We start from the raw sequence: 20,390 nt of genomic DNA on the forward strand, positions 1-20,390 counted from the left end.
ACAAATAAAAACTTTGACTTTGACCAATTCTGTGGACGCACATCTGAAATATTATACAGTCACCTCAAGACGTATTGACACGCTTCATGAAACTAAGCAAAAGTGAATACCAAAAACAATGAGTAATATTTTGGGCTGAATCTTATGGAGGTGCCTAGAAAACACAATTTGTCAAACACAAATCATTTCATTAAATAGCATGTTTTATTCCCAGAAAGATATTAGAAGGTATTGGCACCACCTCCAATCAGTGAGTCTTTTTTGCATTTACATTTGCTAAATTTCATGAAGGTTGACAATACTATTTGAGTTGACTGTAGTCCCTTGTTAGAAGTCTAAGGTTTTGAAAACCATTACAAAATATAACACTTGTCATGTTAGCATTTGCAGTCACTTCACTTTGGTTTTCAAGTAAACTCTGTTTATCTTGCTTTCTCTCTTTTCTTTCTTTCAGCTGAGGCTTCCCATCGGCTTAATTTGATCTACCTTGCCAACGATGTCATTCAAAACTGTAAAAGGAAAAATGCCATCGTCTACCGTACTGCCTTTGCCGAGGTGCTCCCAGAGGCCTTCCGGCTGGTCAAGTGAGTTAAAAGCACTGTGTTGGGTGAAATGGCCCCTAGATGCTGACTCTTGGGTCAACTTTGCAATTATCCACATTTAAAGGTATACTTTGACCTAGATTCATATTTGGATGAAATCTTGTTACTGCTTACAATGCATCTATTTTGTCTCGTGGCGCACAGTTTGAATTCATGAATTTGGACAACGCTAATAATGAAAATTCTTGACTAGACCTGAGGTGAATAATGGCTTGTGAAAAATTACTCCATGAGCCTTTAAAACAATTTAGGGAAAATGTAATTTCACCCAAATTTGAATCTAGTTTGAATTATCCCTTTAATGGTTACAGTTAGGTTTGAGGGAGGGAAAGCTGATCTGGGATCTCTGCCTAGGCAAAGCTTTCCCCGGTAGTCAGTCCCCCCAGTCAGGTGGGCTTGTATATGTGTTTGTTTATTTATTTACCTTTGTTTACATGGAGAGATCAACCGAGACCAAAGTCTCTTTTACATCTGAGCTCTGTATTACAACAATAAAAACGCATACTTTTTCTTTTTAAAAGACATACTTTTATTTTTATAGGCACTTGAATATTTGAGTTAAGTTGACTTTGAATGGTATTCCATAAACAGGGCAAAATATTCGAATCAGTTTTAACCGTGGTATCTCCAGCACTATCCATGGTTACAGACTTCATTAATATATAGTCTGAACAATATCAAACTAAAAATTGAACCCTGTGGAACATCTTTGTGGACTACAAGAAATAAAGATTTAATTCCTTAAGTTACAATAGCCTGTGATCTGTCACAAAAGTAATTTTGAGAGCAGAGGCAAGTGTCTTTGCCAGGGCCAATGAAGACAGCTTTTTCAATAAGACTGAGTGATCTACTGTGTCAGACACCTTTGACAGGTCAACAAACAGAGTAACAGCTTAATTTCTCATCTAAGGCTTGGACAGTATAATTTACAAACAGTGTAGCTCTGTGATTGTAATGCGCCCAGGCCATGAATCAGATCGAAATCTGTTCAGAATGCACTTTTCTGATAAAAACAAGTGTAACTGTTTATTTAAAAATCCTTCCAGGATTTTAGCAAGGAATGACAATATCAATGATACAGGTGTCCCGATCCTTGTGTAGTGGGAGTACAAGTCGTTTTTCAGTTTTTAGGGGGTTACGCACGAAAATGTATGTTAGGTTAAATATGGATTAGAGCTCCAGAGATAATTGGAATAGCAGTAACCAACAAGCCTGGATCCAGCATACCAGACCCTTTGGTTTTCTTAGTGTCTAACTAGCAACTAGAATCAAGGACCTCTCTCGAACTGACTCAGTGAAATCCCTGAACTCTTACAATCTGGATATGCTTCTGCATAATTACTAGTTTTTCATGTATTCCTCTATCATTTACTTCTGTCATTTGGGGTAGATACGGATCAGATAATCAAGTTTCACATAAAATAAGAATTGAGATACCGAAATCATCTTTTGCAATAAAATCCATAGATTTGAGTTGGAAGAAATGTATGTGGATTGTCAACATAACCGTGTTGCTTGGGAAATGTATAGTTCTTAAGCTACCTGTTTAACTCCACAGTATTGGAACAAGACAGCTAGGCTACTTACAATACCTCTTCATTTATTCAAGAGTGTATTAATACTATATTCAGATATAATACTACTTATAGTATAGGTTGAGTTGACAATTATTTGTGCAAAATAAAATTACATAATCTCTCTCCTCATTTAAGGCAGAGGAAGTGCATTTGCACTGCAAATTAGATCTCTTATTTTGCATAGGCTAATAATTTCCTTAACATTTCAGTTTGCAGTACATTGGCATGTGCTGCCAGGTAAGCTTAGAGAAGGGTGAGGACTGAAATCAAAGGAACATTTGCTCGCAGCAACTTGATCAGCCCTTTGTCAGGGTCCATTATCCAGATGTATTTTCATAGGCTGCATTAGGTAGCCTTTATAAAATATGCACATGAGAAATGCGATTACATTTTTTGCCGTCCCAGGGTCTTGTATTGCTCATAAAACCTTTGAATCTTTGTCATTCTGAAGCATCAGTTATTGTCAGTTACTACCATACCATCAACAATTATAACAACACTGTACTATGATACTGTATTTTCTCCATATCATCTAGACCTAGGGAAATAGGGATTCAATTTAGGATGCAACCACTATGTTGCTCATCGTTGTTGAAATAACCTAAGGTCTTTTGGTCACCTATTCACATTACACATCAGTGCGATGCCAGTGATTTACTTTTCAGTGTATTCTTCTGACTCAAAGTATTGCAGGTGACTCGAAGGTGTTGAAGTCAGTGGACAGGATATTAACCATCTGGGAAGAGAGGACCGTATACACAGATGAGCTTATAGCTGAGTTGAGAGCCAGTCTGGTTAAAGAGGAGTCCCCTCTTGCTGTCGAGCCTCCTAAAGGTGAGTCAATGTTATGTGGCAAGCTGAATTTAAACCTATACGTTGCGTGAGTTGATATAAATGGAAGTATCTATTGAAATTGTACTTATGTTAATGCATTGAGGCATCATGTTTTTATAATTCACTTTTTATTTTCAGTGTTTTGATTATTGGTTTTGTTATTCAGTGCTTCTTCTATGCTTTAAAAAATATATATGTAATTCCAGCTGCAGTCAACTCCAAAGCTGCTCTTCAGTCCAAGATAGTTGCTGAATTTGTCGTAAGTCCATTATGCTTTCTTTTCTCTTGTGTTCCTTGTAAATGAGAATTGGTTTATACTGCCTTACCTGGTTAAATAAAGATGAAACATTTTTATAAAACACAAATCAAAACAAACCAATGCAAAGAATCAAGATGGCCTTGTACAGTCTTCACATTGTGCTGCCAAATTTGACAAAATAATTGATTGATGTTGACTATTGTAACTACACCAACCTACTCCACATTTAAAAAAAAAATAAAATGAAAACATAACTCAAAGATGTTTTGATTGTGTGTATTATTACAACCCAGCGTATATCTTTTGGTGGAACACCTTCAGCAGTCATTTCATTTGTGAAACCTTTTGGATTAACATTTTAAAAGCTTTACATGGGGGTTTATTTTACCCTTGCAGTAAATGCAACATTGCTCTGAACAAGTGTATACCATGTCATTTTGCTTCCATTTTACCCATTTATTTTTATTTATCTCTAATTTTACTAGGTGGGTATGATGGAAAAGACATTTCCAGCAACAAAACCTTGAAGCAATTATGAAAAATTACATGTGGGCACATTTTGAAACAGCTGTTTTATGTCTTTTTAATGTTTAATTGATAGTGCGATTTGAACCTTATGCCCATTTTAATGTGATCATTTGACAACGTAAAATAAGTCCCATTTTTATAATTACATTTTAAATTGTTTGCTTGCTTCACTCATTTAAATACATAATATAATTATTGTATTTTTATTGTTAATATAAGCCTATCACTTTTTTCTCAAATATGAAAACTCTTACATGTAGTCTTATAAAAATACCAAATTAAGAGCTTCAATGCTTTAACACTAGAACTGCCAAATGTCTACGCCAATTGCTGTTTGAGTTTGTAATTAAAATAAAACGGCCATTTTGAAAGCTACACCCCCCTTCCATGATGTTCCTAAATAGGCCTATAGTACATTGTTCCGTTATCAGAATTCTAAACTGACCAACAGAAAACTATTTGGAGAATATTTACTATTTTTTTTATATTACCATCTATTCTGTCTCAATCGGCCAACAGCCTATGACACTTACCGTTGGTACCCAGGCAACCCGCTAATGGTACCTAGACGCTAATCACCCCTCACTGAATGCATGACGTCAATGGGTGAATGTGCGATACTCCCAGATGTATGATCAGACCTTGGTTGAATTTGAATTAACGTACAAATTAAATAAAAGATTTCCATGACCATTCAAAACTTAATTAGGCTATTATGATACAAAGGATATAGGCTACTTATCACACATTACCATTTTTCACTAGGAGATTTGGCTTATTGTGTAGGCTAATTCATCAAATGTGAATCTAAAATGTAAATCTACACATGTATTATGCTAAATAATTATTCTCAAATATATTCCTAGGACATTGTTTACCAGTCACCAATTACCAAATGTACAAAGGTATTACATGTTACTGTTTATATATTAGGAGGGAAAGATAAACTAAATCGCCCACACATCCAATTATGTTCTATAGAAAATTGTATACGCCAGTAATCTAGAAGACTAGAGCTGTGCATTGGCGTTGAAATCAACTTGGTAGCCCCACTACAACCACCGGAAGAGACCTCCAAAGACACGGCGCTCACATGGCCTATTCATTTTGGAAGTTGTCGTTTTCTAATAGCTCCTCTTGGTTTTTCCAATAACTTATGTTACCTATGGACAATTCATATCACCTAGAGATTTGCAAAATTTTCATTTTGTACATTTGTAGGGCCTAATAAACGTTTGAAAATACTGTAGTCTATGTTCTTAGAAACAAGTATTTTTTGTATTATTTTCTTTATCGTTTTTTCCCCCGTATGATGAGACCTTCAATACAAATACATTCTTGTATTATTCAAATTCTTTAATAGTTAAAAAAAAAATCTGTAATTGATAATTTTTTGGAGTATTCTATGTAGTTTGATAACAACCCACTAGATGAACTGATGCTCTGGTTGGGTGGTGATGCTGCGGAGGAGAATGCGTATGCTAATAGGTATGATTAGTATGCTAATGACGCCGAACTGTGTTCTGCTCTGACGGATACTGGGGGTCTGAAAGACCTGGCGGTCCTAGTGTTAAGTTAATGCTTGAATTACATAGGCTGCATGGAGTTGTACTTGACCGCCCACAACTACTGTTCTAAGGTGTGACTGTTTTCTGTCATGCAGCCCCAGGCATTCATCGAGCACCTCTCTAGCTACCACAGCTCTGTGGAGGAGGTGGAACTAAAGGAGAAACAGTTGGCAGCGATGAGGGTGGATGTCTGCAGCACAGAGGCCCTCAAGAGGCTGAAAGGTAACAAGACTGCCAAATGGCATCCTATTAACTGTAGAGCAGTACTTTTGGCTATAGGTTAATGGGCCCTGGTCAGGAGGTTAACATTTAAATTGTTTCAATTGGGCATGTAGGCAGGATAGCAAAAGTATTAGGCAGCTTTTACTGCTCAGATAGAAACTAACCTGACCACTGTTTTGCCCCTTTAGTCTAGAGGATTGCCTGTCTTCTCTTATTTTTATCTCCTACTCTACGCTCCTTCAGATAAGGCAGGGGGGAAGAAGCACTGCAAGGACTTTGAGGAAGGCAGTGCAAAGCTCAAGGAGTTTGTGGCCTTTCTTGAACGGCAGATCAAAGGAGGGCCTCCCCTGTTGGATGCTCTTGGAAACGCAGACATTTTCTACGAGATGCAATATAAGGAAGTCAAGATAGTTGCCAATGTGAGTAGCTAAACTAAAGTGTCTGTTATGGCGTTGTATCTTGCTGTGAAATATTGAACAAGGCTCTTTTTGAGGTTTTCCCCCTATATTGATTTAGCAGCAATGGGTCATTGTTGCAAAATCAATTTAGCCAAAATGTGTATGGTTATAACATTTATGGTTATTTTTGGGGGGTGATAAAACGTTCATTTCGATAAACTAAAGTGGATGAAACCTGCTACATTTTTAAGATCATGTTAGAATATCTATAATTAATTATTCTAGATATTTTTTTCTGGCAATTTGTTTTATTGAATATATATATATATATATGTTGAAGAAGGGAAGGGTTGTTGTTTTTGTTGAAGGGAGGGAAGTGGGATGGGTTTGCACCCATGCTGCTGCAGTGCATCAAAGGCTGTGGCTTACAAAGCTTTCACACAAATGTTCAACTTTTGCCTATTGTTGATGGGTGATGGCGAATCAGAGACAGTGGGCAGAGTTTGTGCTGATTCGCAAAATACCTGATTATGTTGGTATCTGAGTATCTTGAAGTATATCACACCACTTCAGAGTCATATAAAGACAACAACAAAAAGATTGCTCAATTTTTGTGAATATATTTCCTGAATGGGAGAGTACTACATGTGGGCGAATTTTACTAGGGATTCCAACTCTTGTGCAAATCTTTTCTCATCTTCATTTGCAGTATATGATGAGATTCATGTTTTTTGTATCACTTGTACGTTAGATTAAATTTATATTATGTATTGAATTATGTATATAGTGTAGAACAAAGATCATGACAGTGTGGAACAGTCCCGGCAAAACAAATGACCTTTCACGGAAACAAGGTGTTTTGTGTGTAAGCCCTACACATTTTACCAATGACGCTCATGTTTTATATTAGAAGTTAATATAAGAATAAAGACATCATATGGGAATTGTTTTGCAATGATTTTTTTATTTAACAAATTTCTTTGAATGATTCTAGGCCTACAAGACATTTGCTAACCGGGTATCCCACCTCAAGCGTAAGCTGGACAGTCTCAAGGCCACTCTACCAGACCTTGACGAGTCTCCTATCCCTTCGCCCTCGATGGATGCTCCTTCTCCCACAGGCTCAGAGTCCCCCTTCCATGCCATGGCCAACCCAGACTCTGACCTGGATGGCCTGGCAATGGAAGATGAGGCGGACATTACTCTGGCAGAAGCCCCCAGCCCCTTATCCTCGCCCGGTGGCTCCCCGAAACATGGCTTCACCGTTGGGGAGTCAGACAACCGAGACGTAGAAGACATGGAACTGTCAGATGAGGAGGAAGCAGAGAGCGCCGGTATCATAGGTGAGGGACATTCGCTGAAAAGCAGGGCTGGAGTTTAACAGCAAAGATCTAGTACCGTTGGACAGTTGTTATTGTGTTACAACAAGAAATAAAAATTAATTTAAGTAGGTGTTTTTGCCTCTGATCAATCAAAGTCTGTCATAAAATCTAAAAAATTCTAAATTATTTATTAATACAAAACAGAAAATTATCGATTTTGTTTTTAGTATTCAGTTTGTATTTGTATTGCCAATCAAGGGTATGATATAACATTTCCAAGGCATTTAATATCCCTTGAAGCACTGTGTCAATATTATTATGAAGCACAGTGTCAAGTCAATTAAAACTGTAATTGAGAGTATTTGGCAACTGTGAATCTGTCTACAAAAGTCTGTCCTCAAAAACTGAGTATAAGTGGCAAGAGGGACATTAATCAGGGAGGCCACCAAGATGCTTATGGCAACTGTAATGGAGTTACAGTCTTCCATGGCTGAGCTGGTGGACAATGCATACTGTAACAGTAGCCCGGGTGCTTCACAAAAGTGGCCTTTATGGGCAAAAATAAAAAGTATATTGCAAACTCGCATATCATTTCAGCTAGAGTTTGCCATAAGGCATGTGGGAGACTCTGAGAGCAAGTCGAAGTTGAGACCAAAATATTGCAAACCTGAAGCACATCATCCAGAGAATACCATCCCTATCTTGAAGCACGGTGTTGGCAGCATCATGATATGGGGATGTTTCTGTCCATCAGGGCCTGGGAAGCTTGTAAAGATGGATGGTAAAATGGATGCCGCAAAGTACATAGAAATACTGGAAGATAATCTGCTGAAGTCTGCAAGAAACTTGGGAGAAGATTCAGATTATTCTTTCACTTTGACATTATGGACTTTTTGTGTTGATCAGTGGCAAAATTAATTTAGATAACGTTGTAAAACCATGACATTTTGAGATGTCTAAGTATGCATGTACGTGAGCTTTATATGTCCAAGGAAATGCACTTCATTGTGGCTGTAAGGTTCAATCAAAGATGAATTCCAGGATTTCTGTCCACTGGTTGTAAGTGGCACTATTGAGCCAAAAGGGTTACCTAAAAATTCTGAACAAAGTGTGCCTCATATCATCAAATCCACTTGTTTTAAAACTTGACATTTCTTGGCTTACTGTGGTTCAATAGATTACAATAGTCTACTTATAGGTTATACACGTATAAACAATATATTACCCATCCTGCCCAAAACTGTTATTCGCAAAAGTCCCATGCCGTAAAGGTCCCCCAAGTGCAACATAGCTATTTTGATTGAATTGTTTCCTTTTATGTAACAGTTGAGGAACGTGTTGAAGATCCTGTCCCATCTCCAGTCCGGAGTCCAGTGCATGTTGTCACACAGCTGCCATTGGCCACCGAGGAAATGCCTGTCCCACATACCACACCCTCCCCAGCGCTGGTAACCCCAGCAATCCCTACAACCAACATATCAGGCAGCTTTGCCAATGTGGACCTGGGTAAAATTAGCTCTATCCTCAGCAGCATCACTTCTGTCATGAAGAAACCAGGTAAGACTCCTCTGCTGTGACATCAATAATGTGGTTCTGAAGGTACCTTATAAAGGCAAGCAGTTGGCAACTATTACATCATCAACACTGTTACTTGTGTTTCATGATTTTTACTGAACTTACAAACAGTCAGAAAGATTAACCAAAAAAAATGAACTGTTAATTTGAGCTTACGTCATAACGGCGAGCCAGGGATCCATTCGGAATTTTATTCAGTTCAGTGCAGTTAAATGTACATAATAAATACCACTACCAGTTCATTAATATTATAAAATCACATGTAATTCATCTGGGACATCATTGCAAGGCAGTGTTTGAATCCTGCCTGCGGATTAGGCCAGACGTCACCTATGTGATTGGTCAGCCATTGGCAGCCTAGTTTTGATTTAGTTTTGATTTAACTGTTCCAAAAGTCAAAGACTATATTGTACATAAATGTAGGGTGATTTATTTAGATTTCATGCATTCTATCCTTACCATTATTTACCATTAGCCGCACATTTATTGTTTACCAAGTAATATTCTGGTTATGTAATTTGCGAATAAGAAGTATGACATTTATAAGGCAACTCCTGAATTACTATTGAAGTGTGCTTTCCGGTGTTTGTGATTACCGTAGCATTACTCGGGGGGTTGCTGGATTTTGGCAGTAGTGAAGAGTAGCTAGCTAGCATCCAGTGGCTAGTAGAGATTTAATTTGACTGCAACAGATGTCAGGGATGACGTGACCATGTTTCAACGTTTGGCCTGTTGTCTTCCCTATTTAAAAAAATAAGTAATATTTCCTTTTGATCACCACCTCCTACCACTGACCTCTGTGGGCATTAATTCTCTCACCGCTCAGTATCTTGAGTCTGTCTACACTTGATTGGTTAGGAAGTTGTTTTTAAATTACTTGTTTTGTTGCTTTATAGTGCTTTGAGTGGCACAATAAAAGTTGAATATATTATTACATTGTATAACCATAGCTTGTTTGAATTGTTTGCATATGACTTCCTTTAATCCTAATTAAATTAAAATTGTGTATCATGTGCACTGTGGTAAAAAGTATTGTAATGAATGAAAAAGTAAATATTAATGTGAAAAAATCTAATTAGATGTTAGAAAATTTGTCAAAAATCAGTGCATCTTAGTTTTGTAATCTGGAATAATTTGAATTGCAATTTGCAGCTTTCATGTTTTTATTCTGTCATCAGTTTAACTGATTGTTCCTGTAGCTACTGTTACATCCTCAAAACGTCCTGTTCATGTGACAATCATTATATCCTGATTTTAATTTAACATCTGTCAAATATTTTACATAAGAACTCCTTGGATTTCATGTGTTTAAAAATACAGTGGGGAGTATTTGATATACTGCCGATTTTGCAGGTTTTCCTATTTACAAAGCATGTAGAGGGTCTGTCATTTTTATCATAGGTACACTTCAACTGTGAGAGACGGAATCTAAATCCAGAAAATCACATTATATGATTTTTTTAATAATTAATTTGCATTTTATTGCATAACATAATTATTTGATCACCTACCAACCAGTTAGAATTACGGCTCTCACAAACCTGTTTTTCTTTAAGAAGCCCTCCTGTTCTCCACTCATTACCTGTATTTACTGCACCTGTTTGAACTTGTTACCTGTATAAAAAACACCTGTCCACACACTCAATCAAACAGACTCCAACCTCTCCACAATGGCCAAGACCAGAGAGCTGTGTAAGGACATCAGGGATAAAATTGAAGACCTGCACAAGGCTGGGATGGGCTACAGGACAATAGGCAAGCAGCATGGTGAGAAGGCAAGAACTGTTGGCGCAATTATTAGAAAATGTAAGAAGTTCAAGATGACGGTCAATCTCCCTCAGTCTGGAGCTCCATGCAAGATCTCACCTCGTGGGGCATCAATGATCATGAGGAAGTTGAGGGATCAGCCCAGAACTACACGGCAGGACCTGGTCAATGACCTGAAGAGAGCTGGGACCACAGTCTCAAAGAAAACCATTAGTAACACACTACGCCGTCATGGATTAAAATCCTGCAGTGCACGCATGGTCCCCCTGCTCAAGCCAGCGCATGTCCATTCCCGTCTGAAGTTTACCAATGACCCATCTGGATGATCCAGAGGAGGTATGGGAGAAGGTCATGTGGTCTGATGAGACAAAAATAGAGCTTTTTGGTCTAAACTCCACTCACCATGTTTGGAGGAAGAAGAAGGATGAGTACAACCCCAAAAACACCATCCCAAACGTGAAGCATGGAGGTGGAAACATCATTCTTTGGGGATGCTTTTCTGCAAAGGGGATAGGACGACTGCACCGTATTGAGGGGAGGATGGATGGAGCCATGTATCACGAGATCTTGGCCAACAACCTCCTTCCCTCAGTAAGAGCATTGAAGAGGGGTCGTGGCTGGGTCTTCCAGCATGACAACGGCCCAAAACACACAGCCAGGGCAACTAAGGAGTTGCTCCGTAAGAAGCATCTCAAGGTCCTGGAGTGGCCTAGCCAGTCTCCAGACCTGAACCCAATAGAAAATCTTTGGAGGGAGCTGAAAATCTGTATTGCCCACCGACAGCCCTGAAACCTGAAGGATCTGGGGAAGGTCTGTATGGAGGAGTGGGCCAAAATCCCTACTGCATTGTGTGCGCGCAAACCTGGTCAAGAACTACTGGAAACGTATGATCTCTGTAATTGCAAACCAATGTCTCTGTACCAAATATTAAGTTCTGCTTTTCTGTTGTATCAAATACTTATGTCATGCAATAAAATGCTAATTAATTACTTAAAAATCATTCAATGTGATTTTCTGGATTTTTCTTTTTATTCTGTCACTTCTACATGCTTTGTAAGAGGGAAAACCTGCAAAATCGGCAGTGTATCAAATACTTGTTCTCCCCACTGTATATAATAAATCTGTAAAGAAGTGAAGCCCTAATTTGAACATTTACCGAAAAATTCGGTCTGCTTGTCATTCACCAAGCATTCACCAATGTTATGTTTCTTTTCTTTTTAAGAGAATAATACATGCCAGTATATTAAAATTACTCTACATCTTTTCTTAGGAGTGAGTCCAGTTGGTTCTTTGGTATCCCCCTCCTCTCCAGCCAATACTACTCCTCCAGCCCCAGTAGTCCCCCAGGTAGCCACCCCTCTGGCTAGCATCCTGTCTAAAGTGGACTTCACTCCAGAGGCGCTCCTCAGTGCACTGTCCAAAACCCAGGGGGTGGCTAGCGGGCAACAGGGTGAGAAACTGTGGGTTAAAGCAAGTGTTTGAGAGAGACTGAACTTATCTTTTTCCAATGTGATTTTTTATGTTGTTTTTTTAAGAAAACTTAACTTAATTTCTGTCATAGGGAACTGGTTAATTGTGGGTGTGTTATTACACACTCCCAGTTATGGTTGTTTGTTACTTAGCCACTAGCCTACCATTAGCCCATCTGAAAAGAGTTTGGGTTAATCTAAGATCAAGATTTTGTAAATGTTGTTGATGTTTTTTCTTGAGGATTTAGAGGTTCTTTAAACCTAACTTTATGATGTGTTTACATATTTGAGGCACTGCTGAATGTGGGTGGGTCGTTCTCCTTGTTTGTGTCCGGCCTTACGATTGGACAGTGTGCAATCTGCATAGCCATGTGTCCATGAATGACAATTTTACCTAGGCATATAAAAGTGGGCTTGATGGGAAATTAGAACATTTGACAAATGGCACAGATTTCACAAAACTCTATTATGGCACTGGAATAAATGTTTTGTATTAATATTCAATAGTCTTTCTTAACCAGAGAATTTGGTACATGTTTTCCACAGAGATTAAAAGGGTGAAAAACTTGTTTTAACAGAATGTTGCTAATTATGTAGCTTTGGTGGTGCCAGGCATGCAGTTCACATCTCTTCTCTTTTCTCACTTTGCATTATACCAAAATGATTCAGGCTGAGGTGTCCAATTGTAGTTGTCATGTACTTGAACACATTTCTATTTCTCTTCTTCTTTCCCCTCTTTTCCTCTTAGATTTTTCCAATCATCTCAACAGCCCAGTGGGAAACTACTCCTCAATCTCCCCAAATACAGGCAAGCTCCCTCCCTCCGCTTCTACCCCAACAACTCCATCTCAAGGCCCTCCTCTTCCCTGCCCCACCCTTGAGCCGACTTTGTCTGCCTCTGTGTTGGGAAACACTACCGTTGTCCCCCAGGCAACACCCCTTGCCCAGCCCACGCAGCCACTAGCCATCGGCCCTCATGTAGGGTTGGGCCTCGAGCAAGAGAAGGCAAATGAAGTAATGCCTTCAATTTCCAGCCTGGAGTCTAAGATCCACAGCTTCCTCCAAGGTAACCCTGGCTTTAACGCATTTAACCTGGCCTTGACTAGCGAGGCCATCCAAGTGGGAACCAGCAGCCTTAGCCCATCAGCGGGCAACGAGACCCAGGAGGGCACGCCGGTGCGGGATGAGGCTGGCGGAGGCACCCCCACCCTGGATGAGATCATGGACACGCCGAGAGGAGAAGCAGAGCAAGGTCAGCTCTCTGGGGGAATTCGCAAACAACCAGATGGCAGTTTGTCTCAACCTCCAACTGCCTACCATAATCAAACCTGGCAGGATCCCAACGTTGCTCATGTCCACTTAGGCCTACATCCAGGCACTCTGAACGGGCAGAGGTACCACCACCAGCTGCCTTATGGAGGGAACAAAGAGGTGCACCAAACAGCTTCTTCCCATAACAAGTCTGGATTGGGTCATTACCAGCAGCAAATAACGCCACAGGGCTCCGCCCCGACCTTGGGGGAGGGCTTAGCCAGTAACCAACAGGGAGAGGCTCCAATGGGGCCACACCCTAGTGGAAGCGACGGAAGATGGTATGGCAATCCCTACCCGGAGAGACAGGCCCCGCATCACAACAACCACAACATGGCTACCACAGGAGACCGCAATCACCCTGTGTCTGGACAGTATGTCTACCAGGCAGAGGGGCAGTCGCAGCACTATCAAACTGAGGATGCTCACGCTCTGCCTTCTCAACAGGGAGCCAACTCAGGCTTCCTGACCAGCCCCCTGCCTCCAATCCCTAAACTGCCCCCACCGCCCTTCCCGGGAATACAAGCCCCACCGCAGAACTACCAGGCCGCGGCAGCATCTGTGGCGGTGGGAGGGGCGATGGTGTCTGTGGAGCGACCCTTGCCAAACTGCAAGACTGAAGATGACAGGGCGGGCATCGGTGCACTGGGAGGTAGGGTGGCCATCAGCGAACACCAGCACAAATCAGCTCTCCACCCCGAGGGCCACCCGTATCCCCCCGAAGACTTCCACCGTCACCACCCTGACGAGCCCCGTCACCACCCTGACGACTCATACCACCCCGAAGAGTTCTGTCACCACCCAGATGACCTCCAACACCACCCAGATGACTTCCATCACCATGATGAGCACTATTATCACCCAGACAACTTCCATCATCTACCGGTGGAGGATCCTCATTATCCTTACAGGGTCAGAGAGCGCCTTTCCCCCCCCCTCCCACCCTCAGAAGACCCCTACTATTATGACTACCCTCCTCGCAGCCCTTCCCCCCCGTACGGTCACAGACACCCCCCTCCCTCTCACATGGACATGCACCACCCTGACTTCATGCCCATGCATCACCGTCCTCCACACCGTCCTCTTCATCCAGCTCAACATCCACATCTGAGGGGACTCCCGAGGGGTCCACCGCGCCCGCCTCTTCGTGGCCCCATGCTACGGGGGAAACGGCCCGGGCCTCCTTTCAGCGGGTACCCGAGAGGCGGGGGACCAGGCGGCCCATTCTTTCCCCCGAAAAGACCACACCTACCTCCACGCTTCTGACTTTGTCAACCCGTCTTGTTGGTCATACGACGGTGCTTAGGCAACCGGAATGTAATTGCGCACGACTCCTCAAGTCATAAAAACTCCTGGCCCGCCAGTAACTCCACGTAGAGGGCAGAAGAGGAGGAGGGAAGATGAGTTGGGGAAGAGGCATTTAGATGGACTTTTAAACCAGGAAGTGCAGTGGAGAAGTGAAAGGTGTTAAAGAAGGAGGGGAATCCATACAAGCGAAGACATCAATCTGGAGAAAGGGGGAGTGGAGATGACGGCCCGAGCGACGGTGACGCAGCGGAATAAAGGAAAATAAGAGGTGGATATATAATTCAGTTTTGATTTTTTTGTTCTCATATTTTGTTTGCATATAAACCATGCATTGAGTCTTTAAATCATATTCCCTTTCTGAATTTGCTCTGAGCGTGCATGTATGCTTGTTTGCATGTGTTAGTATGGGTGTGAGCTTAATCGAAGACTACTGTTCATTATTTAAACAGCTTTTTAGATGTTATTCTTCAGCCTACATGTCACAGGTCGTTACTGTTGTTTTTTTCGACATTTTTGTATTTTTATTAAAAAATTGGGGCCCACTTTCCCATTGCAAAAACCTAACCATAACCCTGACAGCCAGAAGATCTGCTCCGGCGTCGTCTCTTTTTGCGCACACTACATAACATGTAGACAAAAAGAGAAATGTCAACTTTAATATTGTTACTTCTGCAGCATCCGTTTGTATAGCTGGGGGAAAACTGATGATAAATTGCGTAAGTGTTATGATTTTGATTGTTTCTATTTGGTAAGCAGCACTTTGTTAATTGCACACAGTGCAAAGGATTTAACCCTTTTACCGGCTGTGGCATCACTTCTCTTATTTCTCAGAGAAGCGTGACACCGGCACAAGGATACAGTAATATTAAAATAAAACAGTGCTTTGGGGTTGGGGGGGTGTATTTTTTTGTTGCCGCTTAAATGACAAAGAAGAAAAAGAAGTTAATTTTGAAGTTGGATGAAGAAACTCAACTTACGACCTTCAAATACCTTTTACTTGTACTGACTTTAATAAAAACCTGAGTTTGAAAACTGCAGTGGGAGGTCACTTTCTTTCTCAGCCTTGGGAAATGCCTCTCACAGCTGCCTGTCGTATTTGCCTTTACTTCTTCCACCACGATTTCTTTGCATCATCACTTCCACAATTACTTTTGTTTTGGTTAGTTCATTTTAAAGTAAAAAATGTAAGCTAATATTTCAATTCTGTACAGGCATTATAAGAAAGATATTTTCCATGATTACTTAAATCAATTACTGCATTAATTTCAGTTTGTATTGACTCCAAACCTGATGTCAAAATTAGAATCTAAGAGAGACATGGTAAATCTTGGCTGCTTTTTACTCATTGCAGTCATTTTCGATTGTATCAGTTTACTATAACTCTGAGCAAATCTATTGTAATTGGACATAGGTGTCTGCGCACTTTGAGGGGAGTTTAAATATTCGTTTTTTTGTAGATAAAATTTATGATAGACAAAAAACAATTACTTTTTTCTTTGCGATACTGCGTATTTAGTCTACCTCTTAACTCGGGTGGAGAACCGACATTAGTACTGTTGTTGAGTGTTTTAGTATACTGATAAAAATGCTAAATAAGTACCACTAAAATAGGTGACGAAATTAACACTGGTGCAAGTGTCTTATGTTGCACAAATGGAGGATGCAATGAGTGTTTCACATAATTTGTCATGCAGCGTTCTGCATAATTTGTTATAAATATCAAGCTTTTCAAAATTAGATGAGCTTGTGACTGCATGACTTCAGCTAACAATACCATGTCTTGTAGGTGAACTTAGATACCCCTGGGGCCTGCCTCTTATGACTCAAAACAAAGTAAGTGCATGAGAGGTATTCAGTATCATTGTGGGATAACAGTAAATATCTAAACAATAGAATGCGGTTAATAAACTTATGTCAGATCAGGAAGAAATCTTATGTCATTACTCAGTATGAAGGATCTTCTAAACAAAGTCCTTGGATCAGTTTGTTTTGTTAAATAAAAAGAATGAATATAACACAGAGAGGGGGGGAATTGATTATAGATGACCCCTCCTATTCTGAAAGGCACGTGTCCATATGATGCCAAATATTTGGTCAGGTGATGGTGATTCGTGTTTTCATGCAGGCTTACTAGTTTTAATGGTTGTGCCAGATTCAAGATGTTTGCTAAACACTGTAAAGGACTAAACAGTCTGCAGTGTTTGTTGCAAACCACTGTTCTTTTAACTTTGAATAAAGTCATAAAGAATTGTAATGTGTTAAATTAGTGTTACTGAAATACATATTATAGTGTTATTGACAGAAGATTTGACAGTTGACGATAGATATTACAATAAATATTATATGGACAGTTGACCTTAGCCTTGATCATGACACCACTGCTCTGATGCTTTCTACATATACATATGGCCTCAGGGTGAACAGTTTTTTCAGTCAAATTTACAAAGCAGAAATACATAAATGTTTGTATCTGCTCTTTACATTAACATTTTAGTAATTTAGCTGATGCTTATCCAGAGCCACTAACACGGTAGTAGTATGTTCACCCTACTGAATGAAGTACCAAACTACAAAGTCAGTACTGACAGACATTTGTGAACAAGAGCCTATGTTGAGTAAGGCCTGGTTAGTGTAGCACCTTAAAGTAAATTTTACATTAGGCATAGACCATGCAATCTGTAAAACATTTTCTTTTGCCAATGTTCATGAACCGGAATCGTTCTTATCCTGCATCAATATAGGGTTAGCAGTATATTGTAAATACGAATATACCATTACGGAAGCTATTACTTTTTATACTTCACTATTTTGTCTAAATGGAGGAGGCCCATTAAAACCACAAATAATTAATTTGAAATCCTTACATAATGAGTTGCTGATAAAACATTACCACTTGTTTTATTCAGAAGAAAAAATGCCATTGTTGTGGTTTTATGAATAAACGGTTTGAATAGGCCTGGGGGTCATGTGTATAGAGCTACTTAGAGTATGAATTTTCCCTTGTAGATCACAGTAATGGACAGTGAGGTACTAATCCTAAAACATGTCTCAAATTCAGCTTAAATTCTAAAGAAATGATCTATAATCGGGAAGAATGTTAATAAAGATATTAAAGTGTTTGGAACTCATTGGAAAATGGACAAGATCATTGCAAGAGTTGTTATGGCATTCTCAGTACAAAAACAAAACTATATATGACCCGTTTACAAATGGGTAAATATAGTGTCAACTACCGCTGTGATTACATACAGAAATAGGAAAACAAATAAAGATTCTATTTGCAAGCTACTTACATTGGAACATATGTAATGTTCAGTCACTGGCGCCAGAGGTCGGTAAATAATCATAGTCGTTTTGTCTTACATTAATAGAATACCGTCCCTTTATGGGACGAATATTCTGATTACACCTAAACAACGTTTTCAGCGGTGAAGGTTAGAGTGTTTTACGGTAGAAGGGAGTTAGTAATCGCGTAGCCTTTGTTAATATGTACCGCACGCTCATGGTTACGTGTAGTGTATTTAGGTGCGGTGCCGCCTTGCCTGTTGCTTGTACGGGACGTTTCCCCGCCCCTCTTAACAGCCCAGCACTGTGATTAGAAGGTATTGCCGAATCTTTTAAGTGGTGGCCAATCCGCGCGCGGAACCGTACATAAAATTGCTCTGTGGTTTATTAAGTTAACAACATCTGTATTTTCGTTGTCACAGCCATGTGTAGGCATCGAGTGACGCACAAACGGATGAGAAATAGGACAAAGGCCGCAGACCGGTATCCTAAAAATAGTCAAGTTTTTCCAAATACGTAGTCGTAACAAGAGCAGTAAACTTTGAGGAATGTGTTATTTAAATACTAGTGTGCATACAAATAAAGAGAACGTAAACCGGATCAGAAAAGGCCGCTGATTAGGCTAGTTCTCAAGGATGGACATTTCATGTCCTTTGGTTTTATTCATAAAGAAAACAGCTGCCCCATACAAGAAGGATAGTAGATGTGGTGAAGGGTTGTTGTTTTTTCTTTTTCAGTTGATTTCATTCACTTTACCTTACTCTTAATATTTGTTTTTCTTTTCATCCTTCTGTTAACAGTAACCTGGATGACCTGTTGGAGAAGTGGGAAACTGCTGGCATGCGCGATAACACAACTATAGGGGTCGTGTCTTCTCCAACCTCCACTCATCACGGTAATAATATGATTAATCTATTAAAAATGTTAAGTCTAGGATTATGCTTAATTTGCAATAAAAAGTAATTGTGTAGATACTTTTTACAGATTTGTGGTACATATAAAATTTTTGATGTACTGCTTGTCACTATGCTTTTTTGTTAGAGACAGTGGGATAAGATAAATGGAAGAGGTTTGCTTAAAGGGCAGTGCGCTAGAGGCAGCAGCTTATGCTGGCTAATACATACCTACTGATCTCAATTGGCTCTGTTTTTATGATAGATTTGCTGTGCATAACTTTCTCCCATTACTGTTTGAATGGATCTTCTTGAGTAGCTTAGGTGAGGGGTGGGAGTGTGAGGAGAGTGCCGCAGCCACTTAATCTGTTCTAAACACACAAACACCTTTTTTCCAGTTTTGGGTCAACAGGTTTCAGTTTCAATAGGCTTTAACACTGTTCAGGTACAAAGACTAGCACAAACATTTAATTAAAAGGTGCTATACATCTAGTTGATTAGATTTACAAAAACAAAATGCATGTATCTTTGTGTAGCATGAGATAAATCAATCATTCAATCATTGTACATACATAACCAATCAACAATCCTAAAATGTTTATCTGCAGTAGAGCATGCTGGGAAATTTGATAAAGATGGCTGTGGCTTTGAGGGAATTGATATTCATTTCTGGTAATTGAAGTAGCTGCTAAGTGAATATGTACATTTTAAAAGTTCATACCCAAATCGTGTTGTTCTCTTTGTACCTTTTAATGCATTTTTATTCCAGATTTGTTTAAATTAATAATGTGTATTCAATCTTACACAATAAAAGGATGTATTATTAAACTGTTTAAATGTTGTTGTTTTTTTACTTTTTACTCTTTACATTGACTTGATGATCATTGTTATTAAGCACAGTGAGTAGCAATGTACATACTCCTAGCTGTGTTTGTAGGAGCTTATTTGTTGGGTAGATCGTGACACTTGGATTTTTACAGATAATGCTCCATTTTGACGATTTGACTGCTACCATTCATAGTTCAATAGAAAACAGCAGAATAAAGAAAGACCAACATTTTTTGGAAACAATATTCCTCTTACTGTGTTTTTCTTATTGAGACAATACATTTTAACAAATATTGATTTAATTTTGTACTGGATCACCAGACTTCTGTTTGCACTTTTTCTTAGATATTTTGTCAAATGAAATCTTCATCTTCTGAAATAAGCACATTTTCTGAACTTCTCCCATTAGTATTGTATTGTAGCCTATATGTAGCCTATCATACAGTTGAGTAAGATGAACTCAAAAGCTATTTTCGGATTGTTGGTCTTTATCCATGCATGTACGTTGAGATTGACAGGGGATAGGATTTAGGAGTAAATGGCAGATGGTCTTGCTGTTCAAGGCAAATTAAAGTGTTTGGGTTAAGGGGGCGGGGTGGCTACACAAAACGGAGTATTTAAAACTGGGGAAATACTGGTTATTT

At 39.6% G+C, this 20,390-nt stretch overlaps 1 protein-coding gene across 3 annotated transcripts in view; it reads left to right on the top strand.

The window, feature by feature from the left end:
- rprd2a (regulation of nuclear pre-mRNA domain containing 2a) overlaps nt 1-19,955 on the top strand; it is a 41,056-nt gene extending 21,101 nt beyond the window's left edge. Inside the window, exons 2-12 of one of the 3 annotated variants that reach the window (XR_827461.4) lie at nt 455-584; nt 2,865-3,013; nt 3,220-3,272; nt 5,464-5,590; nt 5,834-6,009; nt 6,983-7,331; nt 8,637-8,867; nt 11,923-12,102; nt 12,870-15,008; nt 18,826-18,920; nt 19,238-19,953. Coding sequence is in view for 1 of the 3 variants with exons in the window: in XM_010865508.4 (XP_010863810.3) it covers nt 455-584; nt 2,865-3,013; nt 3,220-3,272; nt 5,464-5,590; nt 5,834-6,009; nt 6,983-7,331; nt 8,637-8,867; nt 11,923-12,102; nt 12,870-14,698 (3,224 nt within the window). In the remaining 2 variants the exon portion in view is untranslated. Of the gene's footprint in view, nt 1-454; nt 585-2,864; nt 3,014-3,219; nt 3,273-5,463; nt 5,591-5,833; nt 6,010-6,982; nt 7,332-8,636; nt 8,868-11,922; nt 12,103-12,869; nt 15,899-18,825 lie in introns of those variants that run through there. The other 2 variants (XR_002197338.3, XM_010865508.4) reach the window with 2 other exon arrangements.
- The last annotated feature ends 435 nt before the right edge of the window (nt 19,956-20,390 follow it).

This window comes from Esox lucius, chromosome 10 (assembly GCF_011004845.1).
Source record: "Esox lucius isolate fEsoLuc1 chromosome 10, fEsoLuc1.pri, whole genome shotgun sequence".
In the NCBI taxonomy this organism is placed as follows: domain Eukaryota; kingdom Metazoa; phylum Chordata; class Actinopteri; order Esociformes; family Esocidae; genus Esox; species Esox lucius.